Source organism: Rhinopithecus bieti, unplaced genomic scaffold (assembly GCF_001698545.2).
Source record: "Rhinopithecus bieti isolate Rb0 unplaced genomic scaffold, ASM169854v2 scaffold_3040, whole genome shotgun sequence".
Classification (NCBI taxonomy): domain Eukaryota; kingdom Metazoa; phylum Chordata; class Mammalia; order Primates; family Cercopithecidae; genus Rhinopithecus; species Rhinopithecus bieti.
This window is the reverse complement of record NW_016804657.1, coordinates 5,053,472-5,075,275: the sequence shown is the minus strand read 5'-3', so window position 1 is coordinate 5,075,275 and position 21,804 is coordinate 5,053,472. Positions and strand designations below refer to the sequence as shown.

Genomic DNA, 21,804 nt, shown 5'->3' with positions numbered 1-21,804 from the left:
AAAAAAAAAAAAAAAAAAAAAAAAAAAAAAAAAAAAAAAAAGCAGTGGTGGCCAGGTGGTTCATGCCTGTAATTTCAGCATTTCAGATTGCTTGAACTGGGAGGCCAAGGTTGTGGTGAGCTGAGATCACTCTATTGCACTCCAGCCTGGGCAACAAGAGCAAAACTCCATCTCGAAAAAAATTAATATAATGGATGAAGAGATGGAGTATTTCAAAATACAAATGAGAATATAAAGAAAAAAAAGAACCAAATAGAAAATTAAGAGCTGATAAATATAATAGCTGAAATAAAATTCTTTTTTTTTTTGAGATGGAGTCTCGCTTCTGTTGCCCAGGCTAGAGTGCAATGGAGCAATCTCATCTCACTGCAACCTCTACCTCGTGGGTTCAAGCAATTCTCCTGCCTCAGCCTCCCAAGTAGCTGGGATTACAGGTACCCACCACCATGCCTGGCTAATTTTTTGTAGTTTTAGTAGAGGCGGGGTTTCACCGTGTTGGCCAGTCTGGTCTCAAACTCCTGACCTCGTGATCTTCCCACCTCGGCCTCCCAAAGTGCTGAGATTACAAGTGTGAGCCACCACGCCTGACCAAATGGCTACATCATATAGCAATCATATGTTAAATTTTGTAAGAAACTGTTTTCCAAAGCAGTTGCACCATGTTACACTAGCAGTATTTGAGAGTTCCAGGTGCTCCAATCTTTTGTATTGTCATTCTTTTAAATTTTATCCATTCTAGTGGGTGTGTAATTTTAGAATCTTGTGTTTTAATTTGCATGTTCTTGGTGACTAAGGATGGTGTGCATCTTTTCATGTGCTTTATTGGCTACTCATAAATCTTTTGTAAAGTGTTCAAATCTTACTCATATTTTAGTTGTGTTGTTTGACTTTTTTAGTGTAATAATTGTTTACATATTCTGGATTTAAGTCCTCATCAGATATATGTATTGCAGATATTTTTTCCCACTTTGTGGCTTGCCATTTATTTATTTATTTATTGCCAATTAAGTCAAGTTGATTGATAGTGATATTCAAGTCTTTTATATATTTACTGCTTTTCTGCCTACATATTCTTTCTTTTCTTTCTTTGTTTTTTTCTTTTTCTTTTCTTTTCTTTTTTTTTTTTTGAGACAAGGTCTTCTTGCTCTGTTGCTCAGGCTGGAGTGCGGTAGAGTAATCATCGCTCACTACATCCTTGACTTCCCAGGCTCAAGCAATCCTCCCACCTCAGCCTCCCAGGTAGCTGGGATTACAGATGCATGACACCATGCCCGCCTAATTTTTTTTTAATTTTGTAGAGATGGGGTTTACTATGTTGCCAGGGCTGGTCTCAGATTCCTGGGCTCAAACGATCCTCCCACCTGGGCCCCCCAAGGTGCTGGGATTTCAGGTGTGAGCCACCGCACCCAGCTCCATTTCATTTTTAAGCCAATATCTTAAGTGAGCAGAAGGTTTTAATTTTGATGAAGTCCAGTGTATCCATTCCTTTTCTTCATGGTTAATGTGTTTTGTGTCCTAAGACATCTTTTCCTTCCTCAAAGTCATGACGTTTTTTTCTTCTAGGAAGTTTGTGGTTTTAGCTCTTAGTAGTTAGGTTTATGATCTATTTCAACTTAAATTTTGTAAATGTTATGGGTAAATGTTGAGGTTCATTTTTTTTTTCCCAGATAGATACCTATTTGTTCCAATGCCATTTATTGAAAAGATTATTCTTTCCCCAGCTTTGTGGAAATCAATTGACTATATAAATGTGGGTTCATTTCTGGACTCTGCTCTTCTGCTGATTCTTTTGTCTGTCCCATCAACTAACATACATTGTTGAGATTACTGCAGTTTTATAATAAGTCTTAAAATCAGGTAGCGTATGCCCTCCAGCTTTATTCTTTTTGAAAATTATTTAGGCTATTCTAGATTCTTTGCCTTTCCTTATAAACTTGAAAATCAACTTGTCAATTTCTACCATAAAGCCTGCTGTGATTTTGTTGAGTCTATAGATTCAATAGTCTAGGGATTGTGTTGAATCTATAGAACAATTTTGAGATAATTTTTTATTGTAACAAAGTTGAATATTCCTAGCCAGGCCCAGTGGCTCACATCTGTAATTCTAGCACTTTGGGAGGCCGAGGCAGGCAGATCACTTGAGGCCAGAAGTTCAAGACCAGTCTGGGCAACATGGCAAAACCACATTTTAGTCTCTTCTACAAATATAAAAATTAGCCAGGTGTGGTGGCACACACCTGCAGTCTTGGGAGGCTGAAGCAGAAGAATTGCTTGAACCTGAGAGGTTGAGGCTGCAGTGAGCCGAGATCGCACCACTGCACTCCAACCTGGGCAGCAGAGCAAGACTCTGTCTCAAAAAAAAAAAAAAAAGGAATATCCCAGTACATTAATGTATAATATCTGTCTATGTAGTTATTCTTTTTTACTCCACATTAGCTTGTGGTTTTCAGTGTACACATCTTGAATCCCTAAGTATTTCTTTTTCTTTTCTTTGGTTTTTTTTGTTTTTGTTTTTGTTTGAGACAAGATCTTGCTCTGCTGCCCAGGCTGGAGTATAGTAGCATGATCTTGGCTCACTATAGCCTCCACTTCCTGGGTTCAAGCGATTCTTGTGCCTCAGCCTCCTGAGTAGCTGGGACTACAGGTGTGCACCACACCCAGGTAAATTGTTTTTTTTTTTTTTTTTTGGATTTTTTTTTTGTTTTAGTAAAGACAGGGTTTCACCATGTTGCCCAGGCTGGTCTCGAACTCCTGACCTCAAGTGGTCTGCCTGCCTTGACCTCCCAAAGTGCTGGGATTACAGGTGTGAGCCACCACACCCGGCCACTGTTTCATGTTTTGATGCTGTTGTACATGTTATTTTAAATTTCATTTTCCAATTGTTTATTCTTAGTGTGTAGAGGCACAATTAATTCTTCTTGCTGACCATGTATTCTGAGACCTTGCTAAATTCTCTTATGAATTCTTATATCTTGTAATACAGATTTCTTAGGAATTTCTACATTTACAATATATTGTTTGCAGGAAAAAAAAAAACAGCTTCTTTTACAATCTCTGTGCCTTTTACTTAGTTTTTCTTGCCTTATTCATTATGTTTTTGTTGTTGTTGGTGGTGGTGTTGAGATAGGGTTTCACTCTGTCACCCAGGCTGGAGTGGTGAGATCTGCTCACTGCAGCTTCAACCTCCTAGACTCAAGCAGTCCTCCCCCATTCCCACCTTAGTCTCCTGAGTAACTGCGACTACAGGCCCGCACCACCATGCCTGGCTAATTTTTGTATTTTTTGTAGAGACTGGATTCACCACTTTGCCCACGATGGTCTTGAACTGCTGAGCTCAAGCCATCTGTCCTCCTTGGCCTCCCAAAGTGTTAGGATTACAGGCATGAGCCACTGCACCTGGCCTTTGTAAACTTCTTTTACAATGTTGAATAAAAGTGGTAAGAGGAGACATCCTTGCCTTTTCCCATACTTAAGGAAAAGTATTTAGTCTTTACCACTTATTGTGATATCAGCAGTGGGTTTTTTTATTTATAGATATTTTATCAGGTTGTAGAAATTCTGTTCTGTTTCCGATTTGCTGAAAGTGTAAATTTTTTCAAACGCTTTTTCTTCATCTATTAAGATAATTTATTATTATTATTATTATTATTATTATTATTGAGATGGAGTCTCACTTTGTCGCCCAGGCTGGAGTGCAGTGGCACATTCTCGGCTCACTGCAAGCTCTGCCTCCCAAGTTCACGCCATTCTCCTGCCTCAGCCTCCCGAGTAGCTAGGACTACAGGCGCCTGCCACCACGCCCGGCTAAGTTTTGTACTTTTAGTAGAGACAGTGTTTCACTGTGTTAGCCAGGATGGTCTCGATCTCCTGACCTTGTGATCCGCCCACCTCGGCCTCCCAAAGTGCTGGGATTACAGGTGTGAGCCACCTCGCTCTGCCTATTAAGATAATTACATAGTTTTCTTTATCCCATAAACATGGTTACTTTTAATGTTAAAGCAACCTTGCATTCTGGTATCCTTTCTGTATATTTATTTATGGGTTTGATTTGCATATATATATATATATATAAAATTATTATTTGTTTTTGAGATGAAGTCTTTCTCTGTCACCCAGGTTGGAGTGCAGAGGCGTGATCTTGGCTCACTGCAACCTCCACCTCCTGGGTTCAAGTAATCCTCCCACCTCAGTCTTTCAAGAAACTGGGATTATAGGTGCACGCCAGTATGCCCGGCTACTTTTTGTGTTTTTAGTAGAGACTAGTTTCGCCATGTTCCCTAGGCTGGTCTCGAACTCCTAACCTCAAGTGATCGGCCTTCCCTGGCCTCCCAAAGTGTTGGGATTACAGGTGTGAGCAACCACGCCCAATGGATTTGCTAATATTTTAGAGGGACTTTTGCATTTATGTTCATGAGTTATATTATTCTGTATTTTTCTTTATAAGTTTTTTGCCCAGTTACCTAGTAGGGTAATGCTGGTCTCATAGAATGAGTTGAAATGGTTTCTACTTCCTCTGTTTTCTGAAAGAGTTTGTATATGATTGGTATTATTTCTTTTTCTTCTCCTATTTTTTGTATTAAGAGACGGTCTTGCTCTGTCACCCATGCTGGAATGCAGTGGTGCAGTCATAACCCACTGCAGCCTCAGACTCTTTTTTTGTTCACTTTGCCTAGAGGTCTGTCAATTTACTAATGTTTTTAAAGAAACAGTTTTTTGTTTCATTGATTTTTATCCTATGTTCATCTATTTCATTAATACTCACTTTTTATTTTCCTCCACTTTCTTTGGGTTTACGCTTTTTTTCTTCTTAAGGGAGAACTTTAAATAATTGATCCTTTTGAAGATATTATTAGGCGTAATGATGACACTCAAATTTCAGTACAGGATGTAGAGGACTATGATGTTGAAAAGGTTGGTACATTTTGTGCAGGATTAGCAATGGGACCATTTAAACAAATGTTAAGGTAGAGCACCTAACCTAGAGAGAAATTTAAAATAATAATTTGAAACTTTATGAGGTAAAATGTATTCCAGTTTTTTTTTTGGATGGAGTCTCACTCTATCGCCCAGGCTGGAGTGCAGTGGCACGATCTCGGCTCACTGCAACCTCTGCCTCCCAGGTTCAAGCGATTCTCGTACCTCAGCCTACCTAGTAGCTGGGATTACAGGTGCATGACACTTCGCCTGGCTAATTTTTGTATTTTTAGTAGAGGTAGGGTTTGCCAGGCTGGTGTTCAACTCCTAACTTCAGGTGATCCGCCTGACTCGGCCTCCCGAAGTGCTGGGATTACAGGCTTGAGCCACCATGCCCGGCCGTGTTCCAGTTTCAAATATCAAGAAGTAGTATCCTCACTTAGTGTTTTTAAACTTTTTTATTTTATAAGATTTATTTCCAAATAATTTGGGATTTTCCAGATATCTTTTTGTTACTGATTTCTCTTTCAGTTCCATTTTGGGCTAGAAAACATTCTCAGTATGATGTCAGTCTTTTAAAATTTATTGAGTCTTATTTTATGGCCCAACATATGGTCTATTGGTGAATGTTTCATGTACACTTGAGAAGAGTATGTATTTTTGGTGGCACGTGCCTATAGTCCCAGCTACTCAGGAGACTGAGGCAGGAGAATCGCTCGAACCCAGGAGGCTGAGGCTGCAGTGAGCCGAGATCACGCTAGTGCACTCTAGTCTGGGCAACAGAGTGAGACTCTGTCTCAAAAAAAAAAAAAAAAAGAAAAGAAAAAAGAAAAGAGTATGTATTTTATGTTTGTTGAGTAAAGCATTCTAAAATGTCAAGTTGATTGATAGTGATATTCAAAGATTTTATATATTTACTGATTTTCTGTCTATACGTTTTATCAACTACTGTTGAAAAGTTATGAAATCCCCAACTAAAATTGTGGATTTGTCCATTTGGCTTTTTAGTTTTGATATTTTCTTGCTTCTTACATTTTTGAAACTCTTAACTAGGTGCATGAACATTTAGAATTGTTAGGTATTCTTGATGAATTGCCTCCATTATCTTTTTGTAATGTCCCTCTTTTATCACTGCTGTTATTTCTTGCTCAGGAGTCTACCTTGTCTGATATTAATATAGACAATCCAGCTTTCTTATGATAGTGTTTACTGTTTGTGTCTCTTTTACAAATCTGTATCTTTGTATTCAAAGTGCATTTTTTTATGAACAGCATAGAGTTAGGTCTTGCTTTTTAAATTAAGTTTGATCATCTTTGCCTTGTGCTTGGAGCTTAACCTATTTATATACAATATAATTATTGATAAAGTCAGATTTAAGTGTACCATCTTGCTATTCATTTTCTGTTTATCCCATGTGGGTTTTTTATTATTGTTGTTACCATTCTTAGGGTTCCCCCTCCAACTCCTCTGCTTTTTTGGCATCAATTTTTGTTTAGAATTCCATTTAATCTTTTTTTGTTGACTTCTTAGCTATTCTTTTTTTTCTTTGTAGTTTCATTAGGGTTTATAACACAACTTTAACCCATCATTTTAAAATTATATATAAAGTACCACTTCATATCATATGTAAAGTGATTTCTTTTTTCTTTTTTTTGTCTTTTTAAAAAAATTTTTATTTATTTATTTATTTATTTATTTGAGCTAGGGCTTTACTCTGTTGCCCAAGCTGGAGCACAGTGGCGCGATCTTGGCTCACTGCAACCTCGCTTGCTTCAAGTGATTCTAATGCTTCAGCCTCCTGAGTAGCTGGGATTGCAGGCATGTGCCACCACGCCTGGCCAATTTCTGTGTTTTAGTAGAGACGGGGCTTCACCATGTTGGCCAGGCTGATTTTGAACTCCTGACCTCAAGTGATCCACCTGCCTCTGCCTTCCAAAGCGCTGGGATTGCAGGCGTGAGACACCGCGTTGGCGTGAAGTGATTTTAATTCAGTTCCATTGTGGGTTAGAGAAACTTACAACACCATACACAATTTTCCATTCCTACCTTTATGCCCTGGTCTTACATTTATTTCCACATTGTTGTAAATTTCACAGTGCATTATCATGTTTACTTTAGTCATCTTTTAAAGAGATTAACAAGAAAAAATATGCCTTTTATATTTATCCACAAGTACCATGTTTTGTTCTCCTCATTCCTTTTTTAGATGCAGATATCTATCTGGTATCATTTTTTCTTCAACTTGAAGAACTTTAACATTATTTTTTACGTGATGCTGCATACGAGTTAAACGTGCTGATATTTGCATTTAAAATGGGCACTAAATATAGATACATGTAAAATTCTGCTAATAGCATAATTTTCTTTTTTTACTTAAAACAGTGTTAAATAGAAAATAAAAAAACACCACAAGTTGAAAGCAAGGCTACAGAAGAAAAGAAAAGCTTTATGTGTACCTTTAAAGGCACTTTTACTGCCTTTTGAACAGGGACCCCACATTTTCAATTTATACTTGGACTCATGAATTATGTCACTGGCTCTGAATGCAGGTCTGCTGTTGACAGATTTTACAGCTTAGTTTAACTGAAAGCATTTTATTTCGCCTTTGTTTTGAAGATTGTGTCTAGAATTCTAGATTTGCAGTTGTTGGGTTTTTTCCAGCACTTTAAAATTTTCCTTGTTTTCTGGCTTACCTTGTTTCCCCTCTATATATATATTTTCTCTGACTTCTTAAGAATTTTCTTTTATCACTGGTTTTAGCAACTTGATTATGGTTTGCCTGGTGGCTTTCTTTGTGTTTATCCTGTTTGGGGTTTGTTGAGCCTCTTGGATCTTTGGGTTTAGAGTTTTCATCAAATTTAGAAAATTTTCATCTGTTTTACTTGAAATATTTGTTTTCTGTCCCCACTCCCGACCCCTTCATTTCTGCGACTCCAGTTATATGTAGGGTAAAGCAAAACCACTTGATGTTGTCCCAGTGAAGCTCTGTTTTCATCTTTGTTTTAGCTTTTTTTCTTCACTTTGTGCTTCAGGCGTTTTAAAACAGTTTCTATTGCTACTTATTCAACTTCATTGGTCATTCCTTCTAAAATAACTAAAATCTGCTCTTCAACCCATCCAGGGAATTTTCATTTCAGATAGTATATTTTAAGCTCCAGAAGTTTTATTTGTTGTCTTTTTTTATATCTTCCATTACTCTACTTATGTTCATGTTTTCCTTCAAATTTATGAAAATATTTATAATAGCTAAATTGAAGTCCCTGTCTGCCAATTCCATCATGTCTGTTGTTTTGGATCTATTTCTTTTATTTTGTATTATTTTGGTTCTACTTCTCTTTTTTTTTTTAAGACACAGTCTTGCTGTGTCACCGAAGCTGGAGTGCAGTGATGCAATCTCGGATCACTGCAAGCTCTGCCTCCCGGGTTCTGGCCATTCTCCTGCCTCAGCCTCCCGAGTAGCTGGGACTACAGGCGCCGCCACCACACCCAGCTAATTTTTTGTGTTTTTAGTAGAGACAGGGTTTCACCGTGTTAGCCAGGATGGTTTCGATCTCCTGTCCTTGTGATCCACCCGCCTTGGCCTCCCAAAGTGCTGGGATTACAGGTGTGAGCCACTGCGCCCGGCCCGGTTCTACTTGATTGATTTTCTCCTGGGTATAGGTCTTATTTTCAGGTTTCTTTGTATGTTTAGTAATTTTGATTAGATGATGGACATTTTATTTTATTTCATTTTATTTATTTTATTTATTTTTTGAGACGGAGTCTTGCTCTGTCTCCAAGGCTGGAGTGCGGTGGCACAATCTCGACTCACTGCAACCTCCACCTCCCGGGTACAAGCAATTCTCCTCCCTCAGCCTCCCAAGTAGCTGGGATTACAGGCATGTGCCACCATGCTCAGCTGATTTTGTATTTTAGTAGAGATGGTATTTCGCCATATTGGCCAGACTGGTCTCGGACTCCTGACCTCAGATGATCTACCCACATTGACCTCCCAAAGTGCTGGGATTACAGGTGTGAGCCACCACACCCAGACATTTTAAATGTTACATTGCTGAGTGTCTGGATTTAGTTGTCTTCATGTAAAATTACTGAATTTTGTTTTGTGCATACTTAAATTTCATAAGAATCAACTTAATCCTTGTTAGGGTGGCTCTAAGATAGTCTTTACTCTAGGGTTAATTTCATCCTACTGGTAAATCATGACCTCTTGTTTCTCTACTGAATTAACTGGGCGTTCATTGAGGTTGCTCCTCTGTTGTTGGACTTTGAGGGTTTCCCAGAGCTGGGTGAACCCTGGTTTAGCTTAAAAATCCCCCATAGTTTTTCTTTCTCCACTAGTTGTTCGTTGTCTAGCCTCATGTAGTATTACCCTATGCATTAACAGCTTAGTATTCAACCAAAGATTCAAGGGGACTCTGTGTAGATTTCTGGAGCTTTTTCTCTATGTTGCTCTCTTTTCTGATACTGTGCCCTGAAAATTCCGTTTGCCTCAGCCTCTCCATATTCCAATCTCATTATCCTCAACTCAGTAAGGTTGCCATGTCTATTTGGGTTCCCCTTCCTGACCCTACTTTCTGGAGTCTCCAGGGAGAAAGCTGGGCCATCATAGAACCTGCCTCATTTTTCTCTCTTCTTTCAGTGATCACAATCCTAAGCTATCTGTTATCCAGTATCTGAAAGCATTTATTTTATATATATTTCTGGTTTTATAGTTATAATGTGGGAAAGGCAAGCCTAGTTCAGTTACTCCATCATGGCCAGAAGTGAAGTTTTCCTGGTCCCTTTCATCAATTTTCTTCTTTTTTTTGACAGAATCTTGCTCTGTCGCCAGGCTGGAATGAAGTGGCGTGATCTCGGCTCACTGCAGCCTCTACCTCCCGGGTTCAAGCGATTCTCCTGCCTCAGCCTCCCGAGTAGCTGGGATGACAGGTGCGTGCCACCATGCCCAGCTAATTTTTTATATTTTTAGTAGAGATGGGGTTTCACCGTGTTGGCCGGGATGGTCTCGTTCTCTTGACCTCGTGATCCACCTGCCTCAGCCTCCCAAAGTGCTGGGATTACAGGCGTGAGCCACTGCGCCCAGCCAGTTTTCTTTTTAATTGAGGTAAAATTCACTATTTTTACAGTGTACCCCTCAATTATTTTGTAAATCAGATTTTAGAATGTTCCAAATTCTTCCAAGTTATTTTTCCAGATGCTTATATCTAATCAAATAAAATATTTTAAAAGATTTGGAGTGAGAAACTTGCCCTGTCCAAGACTTGAATTAGTAAAATAGAGCATCAGTATCCTCTTTCCCAAAGAGAATTTAATTTACTTGAGTGAATTCAGATTGGTTTCTCTTAATATGTTAAAAACACAAAATTCTATATATGATAGGTTATGTTATAAATGGTATTTTAAGCTGATAAACTACAGTTGGTATATTTCTTGAATGAAAATAAATACACAGAAGAGCAATAGAAAATAAAAAGAAAGGGACATGATTAAGAGTCATCTTAAAGTATGCTGTTTGAATAGGCTTCTAAAAATCATGCGTGGCCGGGCGCAGTGGCTCACGCTTGTAATCCCAGCACTGTGGGAGGCTGAGGCAGCTGGATCACCTGAGGTCAGGAGTTCGAGACCAGCCTGGCCAACATGGTGAAACTCTGTCTCTACTAAAAATGTAAAAAACTAGCTGGGTGCAGTGATGGGCACCTGTAATCCCATCTACTTAGGAGGCTGAAGCAGGAGAATTGTTTGAACCCGGGAGGCAGAGGTTGCAGTGAGCCGAGGCTGCACCATTGCACTCCAGCCTGGGCAACAAGAGCAAAACTTCATCTCATAAAAGAAAAAAATCATGCGTGAGTTTTTATGTTTATACTTCTATTGTTCAGGTGAGGAACTGAATGACCGCTGTTGTTTCTTTTGTTGAAATTGCCCATTGTGGTTATGTGTATTCTGTGTATTCTTCTTGTGAGTCGCACCTGACTTCGGTAGTTTTAATAGCTGAAAAGTCTCTGACTCATTTTGTGCTATAAAATAAAAGACAAAATGATTCTTAAAATTGTTGAAACTGTTAGATTTTCTCAACCTCTGTTTCTGTTAGAACTGTTAAAGCAAACTTGAGAAGCAGTCTCTAGAACAAGTATGCAAATAAGTTGGCTTTTGGAAGTTTTCAAAAGACAAATCTTGGGAGAGATCTAGGATTTGAAAGTTGGGCCAGCACTTAGGAGTTAGGATGTCCACCAATAATAATGGAGGTTAAGGCAAGAAACTGGGAAGATGAGGAATGGGATGAATAAGATCTCATAGGCTGGGAGAGCCATGGGAGAGGAGGCACTGAGGAGCAAGGTGGCTCAGAATATAATTAGGTTAAAGGGACAGATGTGAGGTTTCTGTAAGCAAACAATGGAGGTGAGCAATTCTTATTTTTGGATGGGACAAAATCACAACCTATATGTGAGAATAGGGAAACCACATTATAAAGCGTGTAAGTTAATTTGGCAAAAATTGAAACTGTTAAATCAGCTCTAAGACAGGTTTTCTGTGTTATCAGTACAGTCATAGATCTAGTTAAAATTCATTAAAGTGTTTTCATTTTTGAAATAGTTCATTTTTTGAAAGCTATAATGTATTAAAGCATACATTTAGGAGAAAGTAAATACCTACCTATTTTATGAGAGTCTTGCCTGCCGTGCTACTCTGTTCAACTGAAACACCATCAGTATACATCATTCATATTTGTGTGTGAATTCTATAGGTTTAGCCATGTTGCCAGTCATTTGACTTTTACCTTTTTTTTGTTTTGTTTTTATGAGTTGGGGTCTTGCTCCATCACCCAGGCTAGATCACAATGCTGTGATCATAACTCACTGCAGCTTCCAATATATGGGCTTAAGCAGTCCTCCTGCCTCACGCTCCCAACCTGTAGCTGGGACTGTAGGTACATGCCACCATGCACAGCTAATTTTATATATTTATTTATTTAGTAGAGATGAAGTCTCATTGTTTTGCCCAGGCTGCTCGCAAACTCCTGGCCTCAAGTGATGCTCCTGCCTCAACATCCCAAAGTCCTGAGATGACAAGTGTGAGTGACCACACCCAGCCATGTTGCCAGTAATTTTCAGGTCAAAAATTTTTTTTAGCCCTGACAATTTTCATCTTTTTTTTTTCTCAATTTGAGCCGTTCACGCTTAAGACACATTAACCAGAGAAGAATAAAGAAAGGGTTAACAAGGACCACCAAAAACCTCTAGGAGTTTCCCAGGAGCCAGAGAAAAAAAGTCCTATCTTGTCTATAGTGAAGAAAACTTGAGTCTCAAAGACACCTTAAAATCCTAGGAATTCCCTGTAAATATCAGAAGCAAGAAAAGAATTTTCAGTTTTAATAATCAACAGTAGCAGATTAGATCTTTAAATTGTATGCATTCGTTTTTTATCAAGAGTTCTGTGCAACAGTTGTGGTGTTTTGGGCTTTGGGTATAGTTATTATGTTTTCATCCACATGAGGTTAATTTCTGAAAGTTTTTTGGAAGTTTTTTTATTTTTGCATCAGACTGTCACCAAAGTTTATTTGCTGGCAAAGCTGATTTTCCCACAGATTTGTAGGTAGGAATGGTTTAAATGAAAGTTGATGGAAGTCTTAGTTAGCAGTTGCTCTGCCAAGAATAACATTTTTGTGTGCTTTCTGTATGTAACAGTTTTGGTCAGCTGTACTGACAGAGCTGGGCTAAGATATTTTCCTGCCTGTTAATCAAGGCCACACAGACAAAGCTCAAGGAAGGATGATCCCTGCCTCAGGAAGTTTTGAATCAACTGCTATTTTTAACAAGTATACAGTAGAACTTGAGATCAGGTCTTTACTCAGTTGGTAGGAAAAGTTTTCCACTGAAGCTTACATATGAGGAAATGGTTTATGGGCCTGAATGAAGCCTCTGTGTGAAAGGAAGGAATGTGACAGTGGCTGTGAGTATTTGTGTTGATTTGGGTCAAGGGTGTGGTAGCATAGATGTGTGAAGTCCAGTCATCAAAATAGGTTATTACATTTTAAAGCAACTGATAGTTAATGAGCACCTTGAGTTGTCTTTAGTGTATATGGAATCCTGTGCTGCTAAAAGTAAAGTTGAAATAGGCTATATGATGGGCTGATATTATTAATCAACGTAAGACAGGAAGAGGAAGTTGGCTATTGGTGTGTTTCCATGCTAACTGGCTCTTGCTGTGGACATACATAAATTTTGGGGGGTTTTTGAGATGTAATTCTGTGTATATATATGCTCCTTATGATACTCCATTGCTCCTTGTTTCATTAAGAGAAGGTTTCACAAAGAATTAATTTATGCCTAGGTGCAGTGCCTCATGCCTGTGATCCCAGCACTTTGGGAGGCCAAGGGGGTGGATTGCTTGAACTCAGGAAGTTCAAAACTAGCCTGGGCAACATGGAGAAACTCCGTCTATACAAAAAATACAAAAACTTAGTCAGGTGTGGTGTCACGTAACTGTAGTCACAGCTACTCAGTAGGCAGAGGTGGAAGAATCACTTGAACCCAGGAGGCAGAGGTTGCAGTGAGCCAAGATCACCATCACTGCACTCCAGCCTGAGTGACAGAGTCTCAAAAAAAAGGAATTAATTTATTACGAAATAATATTGTATACTACTATGTATAATTTTTTCTAAAATCTCATTCTAGCTAACTTTAGGAAATTAAATATGGCAGAACATTAAAGCTGACAATTTGAAAAATACCACAAATAATGTTTTGTTAGTATTATTGTCTCACCATCTTAGGAGTGCCTTTATGTAGTTGGATCACTTAATAGATGACAGGTATGTTTTTACATGTGCAATGTATATGAATTATGGAGGGATAGGTGGACAGTGTTTCAGTGGAGTTTTAAATTAGGAAATTATAAAATGTGTTAACATATTTTTGTGTCATTTTCACAGGATTATTCAAGATCAGGTTGTAGCCATTTTCAACAAGGATCACTGATCAAAATTGTTCTTTTTACAAAGAGATTTACAAGTTAAACATGAAGGGAAAATACTGGAATCGTTTGGATTCTGACAGGATAAAGAATACAATATTTCACATTTACTTGTAATGGAACCTTTGTAAGATTAATCACTTGTCATTCACCCAGTTGGGAACATGGATGTTGGCTTTTCTCGTACTGCTGTTCAGACACTGTCAAGAAGCCACTGCAAAAATATCAAACAAAAAATTTCTCAATGGGAAGGAAGGGCTAATATATCTAATCCAGAAAAGTGGCGTCCAAAGGACTTTGGAGTGAGATATAACTGTCACCAAGAGATCCTTCCTAAGAAAAATCCTATAGCTGAGAGAAAGAGCAAAAACTTGGATGTAACCAGCTGTGAGAATGTAGGTCTAGATATAAATGAAGATACCAAAAGCCATGATCAAAGTGAGAATGAAAATAAGAAACAGGAATATGATGATACACACTTCTTTAAAAATGAATCAGAATCCAACTGGGTGTGTTCTCGGGTCAAAGAAATTGAAAGCTGTAAAGAAGATGTCTTAGATCCAGAGACTTCATTACCTCCAGGAAACTTCTATACCTCACAAATACTGTGGAAGAAAATAGAAGCACTTCCCCCAGATAAACTCTTAAATTTGGCTTTAGAACATTGTGACTCTTCAGAAAAAGAACTGAACTTCAGAGTTCTGGATAGTTCATACGGAATAACCAAGAGCTTAGAAAATATTTACTCTGAGCCTGAGGGGCAAGAATGTGGACCTTCCATAAATCCTTTGCCAAAACCTCGTAGGACATTCAGATATTTATCCGAATCTGGTGTTATGCCGTATAAAGAAAGAAACTGTGACAAAAAATACTGTGAAAATAATTCTTGTGCACAATCTTCTTTGGCCTCTTCTCAGGAACCTGAACCAAAGAAATATGGTGGAAAAATAAGAGGAAGATCTAAAAGGTATGTTTTTATCCTACAGATAAAGACTTGTAGGTATTTCCCTTACAGGATTATTGAGCTTCTTTTTCCTTTTCAAACCAGTTTCCATTTCCCAGCTTAGGTGATGGCCTTGATTTGAACATGCAGGTGTTGATTAATGTGGAAGGAAAATAAGAGAAAAAAGCAGAAATGTAGTAATGTCTAAGATAATCTACTGACATAAGAGCATCAGAACACCTTCCATTTTATTAATACATCTTTAAGAATCTGGGCCAGCGCCGGGCATGGTAGGTCACTCCTGTAATTCCAGCACTTTGGGAGGCTGAGGCTGGCAGATCACTTGAGGTCAGGAGTTCAAGACCAGCCTGGCCAACATGGTGAAACCCTGTCTCTACTAAAAATACAAAATTAGCTGGGCGTGGTGGTGTGCACCTGTAGTCCCAGCTATACAGGAGGCTGAGGCAGAAGAAACACTTGAACCTGGGAGGCTGAGCTTGCAGTGAGCTGAGATCGTGCCACTGCACTACAGCTTGGGTGACAGAGCAAGACTCAGTCTCAAAAAAACAAAAAACAAAATTAATCTATAGGAGCTGGGTGTGCTGGCTCAATCCCAGCACTTTGGGTGGCTGGGGCAGGAGGATCACCTGAGGCCAGGAGTCCAAGACCAGCCAAACACTAGACAGGGCAACATAGTGAGACCCTGTCTCTACAGAAAAAAAAAAAAAGAAAAAATTAGCCAGGTGTGGTGATGTGTTCCTGTCATCCTACCTACTTGGGAGTATTACTTGAACCCAAGAGCTCAGGCTACAGTGATCTGTGATCACTTCACTGCACTCCAACCTGGGTAGCAGAATGAGACCCTGCTTCTAAAATAAAATAAAATAAAATTTAAATTAAAAAATTCTGTAGGGAAGCAGTAACATTCTTCCACTTCGTTTAGGGCATGCTGGCCTCAGCCCCACTTTTCCTTACTAAGTGAACTTAATAAAGGAACCCAATGTAGAACATGAATGTGATTCGCTGCAGGCATCCAGTTTTCTCATGGTGTTTACAAGGCACAGCCTACTTCATTATTCTTAGATCTCTGATAAAACACCTTTGTAATTTTGCATACAAGTTCTGTACTTATTTATTTCTGTCTCCCATACCAATTTGAAGAAGATTAGAATTTTCTGTAATCCTAGCACTTTGGGAGGCTGAGGCAGGCAGATCACCTGAGGTCAGGAGTTCAAGACCAGCCTGGTGGTGATGGTGAAACCTCGTCTCTACTAAAAATACAAAAAAGAGCTGGGCATGGTGGCATGCGTCTCTAATCCCAGGCGTAACATCCTTACGGCAATGTAGAATCACTTGAACCTGGGAGGCAGAGGTTTCAGTGAGCCAAGATTGTGCTACTGCACTCTAGCTTGGGCAACAGACTGAGATTCTGTCTCAAGAAATAACAATAATAAAACAATCAAATAAATAAATAAAAATGTTAAAAAATAAAGATTAGAGTTTTGAAAGATATAACTTTAAAATATATCTATTTTCTTAAGGAAATCCTTTGAATTTGAGGATATTCAGCACTTTCGAAATCGGAACTCACAGATGATTCATGAAGAACTTGGAAAAAATTCTGGGTCAGCACTTTATTACACACAGTCTGAGGACAATATCTATGAAGATATCATATGTAGGTGTTGACAACTTTGCAATTAAGTTTGATGATTATGTATTTGGTGAAGCCTTTAATTGTAGGATGGTATTTTCTTCTATAATCAAGCATATATTGCCCTAGGTTTTTCTCTTTAGCATGGAAACCTTTGGTGTATAAATTATTTTATTCTCTAATGAATTTTACAACTAATGTGATAGACTGCTCAGCTCATAAGTAGATTTTTATAATATAGCATTTTGAGAATTCTTTTAGCTCTGTTGGACACATAAGTGGTTTTGTAAGCTTAAAGTGCTTTAACCCACATCCCTACGGCAATGTCGAATAAGAAAGCTGAACATAGTTAGCTTTTTCTTTCTTTTGCTAGCCGTGGTTATCTTTGCATTTAATTATGTTCATGTAAACTTTTTTAAAATTATTTTTTAAGATCCCACCAAAGAAAATCCATATGAAGATATTCCAGTGCAGCCTTTACCTATGTGGAGATCCCCTTCAGCATGGAAGCTACCACCCGCTAAAAGTGCTTTTAAAGCGCCCAAGGTATAACCAGATAATTAATTGAAGAAAACATTAGAATCTTATTCATGGTATCTACAAAAAGATTAAGGGTATTTAACTGGGGCCAGAACTAAGAGGCACTGAAATGTAAGTTTTAATGTTGGTGGTGGTTTTTTTGTTTTGTTTTGTTTTTGGGATAGCATACAGCTTTTTTTTTTTTTTTTTTTTTTTGGGGTAAGAAACATCTTTTTTTTTTTTTTTTTTTTTTTTTTTTTGGTGGTTAACACTTCAAAAATAATTGAATATATATGCCTTTAGACAGCCATGAACTTTTCAGTTCACTTTAGTTCCCACTTTCCCTATTAATCTACATCAACCTATGCCCATTAAATTACCTTCCTAGTCCCTGAAAGCCTGCGAGACGCCTAGAAACAAAGGCTCCCTAGAGTTCATGAAAACTGTGGGCCATTGTTTTCTGGGAATTTGATTACCCGGTAGTGGAACTTTGGATTAGAAACCTGAGAAACTTCTTTATAAATGGTGAGAAAGAAATTATGTTATCTTCATTTGAAATGATTTTAAATGAAATATAGGATAAATGCATTTCTGGAATAGCTTTGACTTTGTATGATAACACAGAGATTAACTAGATGATGCTGGCCAGGCGCAGTGGCTCACACCTATAATCCCAGCACTTTGGGAGGTGGAGGTGGGAGGAGTGCTTGAGCCCAGGAGTTTGAGACCAGCCTGGGCAACCTGGTAAAACCCCATCTTTACCAAAAAAAAATAGCCAGATGTGGTGACACGTGCCTGTAGTCCCAGCTGTTCAAGGGGCTGAGGTGGGGGGATCGCTTGAGCTCTGAGGTTGAGGCTGCAATGAGCCATGATCATGCCACTGAGTTCCAGCCTGGGTGACAGAGCAAGACCCCATCTCAAACAAACAAACAACAACAACAGAACTAGGTGATCTTAACAGTACATCTTATCCTGTTTTAGCTCCCTCCCAAACCTCAATTCCTTCACCGGAAGACTATGGAAGTAAAGAACTCACAAGCTTATTTGCGGTCAAAGCTCACAAAAGATACCACTTTGCCGGTCACTTTAACGGAATGGAAGCTTTTCCGAGCTGGTGAAGTTGCAAACAGGAAAATGAAAAATCTTCCAAGGGTAAAGACTCCAGTGCTTTCATTCTTTGACTCTTATTTCAGCATTTCCATGAATGAGAATAAGTAAACTGTAGACTGGAATGAATAATAGGTTAGAACTGACCTACTGGGATTAGAAGACTTGGAAGGCAGCGTTACGTTTTAAATTTTTGCTCATGCTAGAAAAGTGCATGAATGGCTTTTGCCAGAGTTTCATTATGGATTTGTAAAATTGATTTAGATGGGGACTTCGCTTCAGTTACTTTAGCTCTCATTAAAATCATCTGCCTATTTCAAGGAAGCACCAGAATCTTATGTAAAAGGGCGTTCTCTCAGGATGGCTTCAGTGTTGTTCTAATTCACTCATTCATATCATTGCCAAAGTGAGTTCAGTTTTGTGCTTGAGTTTACAGATTTTCAGTAACGAAAAAGTATATGCCATTTATTTGGGGCAAAAATTTCCAAAGAAAAAAACAAATCTATTACTTGGGAATAGAAATTATCAGCAATCATAATACATAAATGACTTCTCCCTCAAGGGAGAAAAGGCAATAAGTCTGTATGTCATCTCTACTGGAAGCATTGCAACCAAAATGAAGAAATTGAGATTACTTGCAGGCATACATATATGTATTTTTTCTTACGTGTTTACTTATTTTGTAGAGATAGAGTCTCGCTATATTACCCAGGCTGTTCTTGAACTCCTGGCCTCAAGCAATCCTCTTGCCTTGGCCCCCCAGAGTTCTGGGACTGCAGGTGTGAGCCACTGCACCAGACTGATAGACATTTTCTCTTAGGAGAAACACTGAAGAAATTATATGAAAAATTTTTAAACTTTCTCTGTTACTTTGTTCTGCTGTAATGCAGGGTATTATCAGAATTGTCAAAATACTGTGCAAATATTCTGCTGTAATGAAGAAATCAGATCACTTAAATATTATTCCTTCTTTAATCCCATCTGAATTTGTTCATTTAACATGTAATTTTTTTTTTTTTTTTTTTTTTTTGTGAGATAGAATCTTGCTCTGTTGCCCAGGCTGGAGTGCAGTGGCGCAATCTTGGCTCATTGCAAGCTCCACCTCCTGGGTTCACGCCATTCTCCTGCCTCAGCCTCCTGAGTAGCTGGGACTACAGATGCCCACCACCACGCCCGGCTAATTTTTTTGTATTTTTAGTAGAGAGGGGATTTCACTGTGTTAGCCAGGATGGTCTCGATCTCCTGACCTCGTGATCTACCCGCCTAGGCCTCCCAAAGTGCTGGGATTGCAGTCTTGAGCCACTGCGCCCGGCCTAACATGTACTTTTTGTACCTGATTTTAACATTAAACAAAAGTCACATCTGTTTCTTGGGTTAGTAACTGTTGATTGATTCCTTGGGAAATATTCTATTCCACAGTTTAATTCTTATGATCAGTTTTCTGCCCCTTCCTCTTTACTATGTGAAAAGTTAAAGACATAGAGGTTTTTTAAAGCTAAACTGGGCCAGGCGTGGTGGCTCACGCCTGTAATCCCAGCACTTTAGGAGGCCAAGGCTGGTGGATCATGAGGTCAAGAGATCGAGACTATCCTGGTTAACACGGTGAAACCCCTTCTCTACTAAAAAATACAAAAAATTAGCTGGGCATGGTGGCAGGCACCTGTAGTCCCAGCTACCCAGGAGGCTGAGGCAGGAGAATGGCATGAACCCGGGAGGCGGTGCTTGCAGTGTGCTGAGAATCACACCACTGCACTCCAGCCTGGCAACAGAGCAAGACTCTGTCTCAAAAAAAAAAAAAAAAAAAAGAGGTTAAACTGATCTCTCTTAGTGAAAAAAAAAAAAAAAATTGACTGTTTATCTTTCTGTGTATCATGAGGAATTTTTTTTTAAAAAGAGGCTTAAAGAACTGCCAGGCATCTTGCAGTAGCTCCATCCTCTGGTAGATCATGTTGGCACAACAAAGCAGCCTCCCACATGGCCAAGAAACGACAAATTGTGTGTTCATAGGGAGAAGAATGCAAACACCTTAAGGGATTGCGTTTAAGATGTGGTTCTTATAATGGCATTAACAAATATTTAGGAATCACGGGTTATAGAGTTTAATGAGACCCAGGGAGGCTTTACAGCACTTTTGATTTCATGCCTCAATATTTTATGTATTATGGATCTCAAGTACTCGAAGCTTTTTCTGTATCTGATGATAGGTGATATGATCTAACTTTTCCCTTTCTAATATTTTTCTGAAGGTTTCTGGAGACATGAGGAGAAAAAAATGATTATGAATTTTTAATTGTCAGGCAGGAACAAGCCATGACAGCTTTTCTACCCATGACCCTCCTTGGATTAAATCTTTTTAGGATGTCCCTTATGCAATACAAATTTTGGCTTTGTAGTATCTTCTAGAACAACATTCCATAAGAAAGTCCATTTTCATTTATTTCCCCTTTAAGGCCTCCAGCTGTCCCTGGAAAGGAAACTGCCTCACAGTTTCACCTCACTGATCTAGTCCATTTGCCTCTTCCCCACTCTTCCGTTCCTTCCCTGCTGTGGAAACCTGTGTCGGATTGTTTGCTAGAGTACATTTCCTACTGCCTCTATTGTTTGTGTTGTGTGTACAGCAGTATGATTTCCATCATTTCTTAGGAAGAATATTCTACAGTATTTCTTGCAACTAGGAGGCTCTTCTTCCTAGCTCATGACAGAAATTTAAATTTATCACTTTATCGCATAGTTTTAGAACAGTTCTCTTTCCTTTATACTTGAATATACTTTTGATTCTACTTTTCAAATGCAAATTAACAATTATGCTATTTTGGGTCATTATGTAACCCAAATATATATTTATTTCCATACATCTTTTCTATAGCTCTTAGTACTTTTTAATTTTAGATTCTCTTAAATTTGTTTTTTGTAATGGTAATATTTAAGAACATTGGCAATTTTCACTTGCATTGCAGCGATAAAAATCTTTTAAGAGCACAAACTCATCCAAAAATGTGGTAATAATCTGTGTATTGGAAGCATATGTTTCTTGCATGGTTTTTTGGGGATGGGTGGTTGGCAGGGGACGGTGGTTTGCACTGGACTGATTCACTGCCTGTTGATTGCCAGGATGGCTAGAGAAACAAGGACAAAAGAGAATACAAGAGCATTTTTCTCGGGGAACTTTATTGGTTGTTGTCATTTATAATGTTCCTAACAATTGTAATTCTAGGCTTTAAGTATGTTAAATCAGGATTGATACTTAAGAAAAGCTTGGAATTTTAAGAAAAAAAGAGAAGTATTTATAGAAAAACTAATCAATTCCTCCTTTTAAAAGTACCTGTTGATCAGCTCCGAATCTCCTCTTTTTTACCGCATTCTGTGTGTGTCTCCTGTCTCTCTTACACACACACATCTCTCCCAGCAGCAAAGAAAACTTTGTAATGAGTAATACTTATGAAATGGAGAGAAGCAATTATATAACAATTTAAAAATAAATGGTCTGGATTTTACTTGCTTGAGAAATAGATTGATGAGTGGAAGAAAAAACATAGTTTTTATATTTCAGTATATTTGGGTCTCGTAATTTTATGACATATTTCTAAAATAAATGGTAATGTTAGTACTCTTAGAATATTCCTTTTGACAAAAGCTTTCTAAGTATGTTTATCTGCTCCTTGGGAAGAATTTCTGGGAGCAGAAATAACTATGCCTC

At 38.4% G+C, this 21,804-nt stretch overlaps 1 protein-coding gene across 1 annotated transcript in view; it reads left to right on the top strand.

The window, feature by feature from the left end:
- The window catches only part of DENND2C (DENN domain containing 2C), an 88,564-nt gene that overhangs the window by 34,072 nt on the left and 32,688 nt on the right, over positions 1-21,804 (top strand). Inside the window, exons 2-5 of the mRNA XM_017869783.1 lie at positions 13,844-14,851; positions 16,369-16,505; positions 16,915-17,027; positions 17,982-18,152. Of these exons, the coding sequence (XP_017725272.1) occupies positions 14,049-14,851; positions 16,369-16,505; positions 16,915-17,027; positions 17,982-18,152 (1,224 nt within the window). The 5' untranslated portion in view covers positions 13,844-14,048. The remainder of the gene's footprint in view (positions 1-13,843; positions 14,852-16,368; positions 16,506-16,914; positions 17,028-17,981; positions 18,153-21,804) is intronic.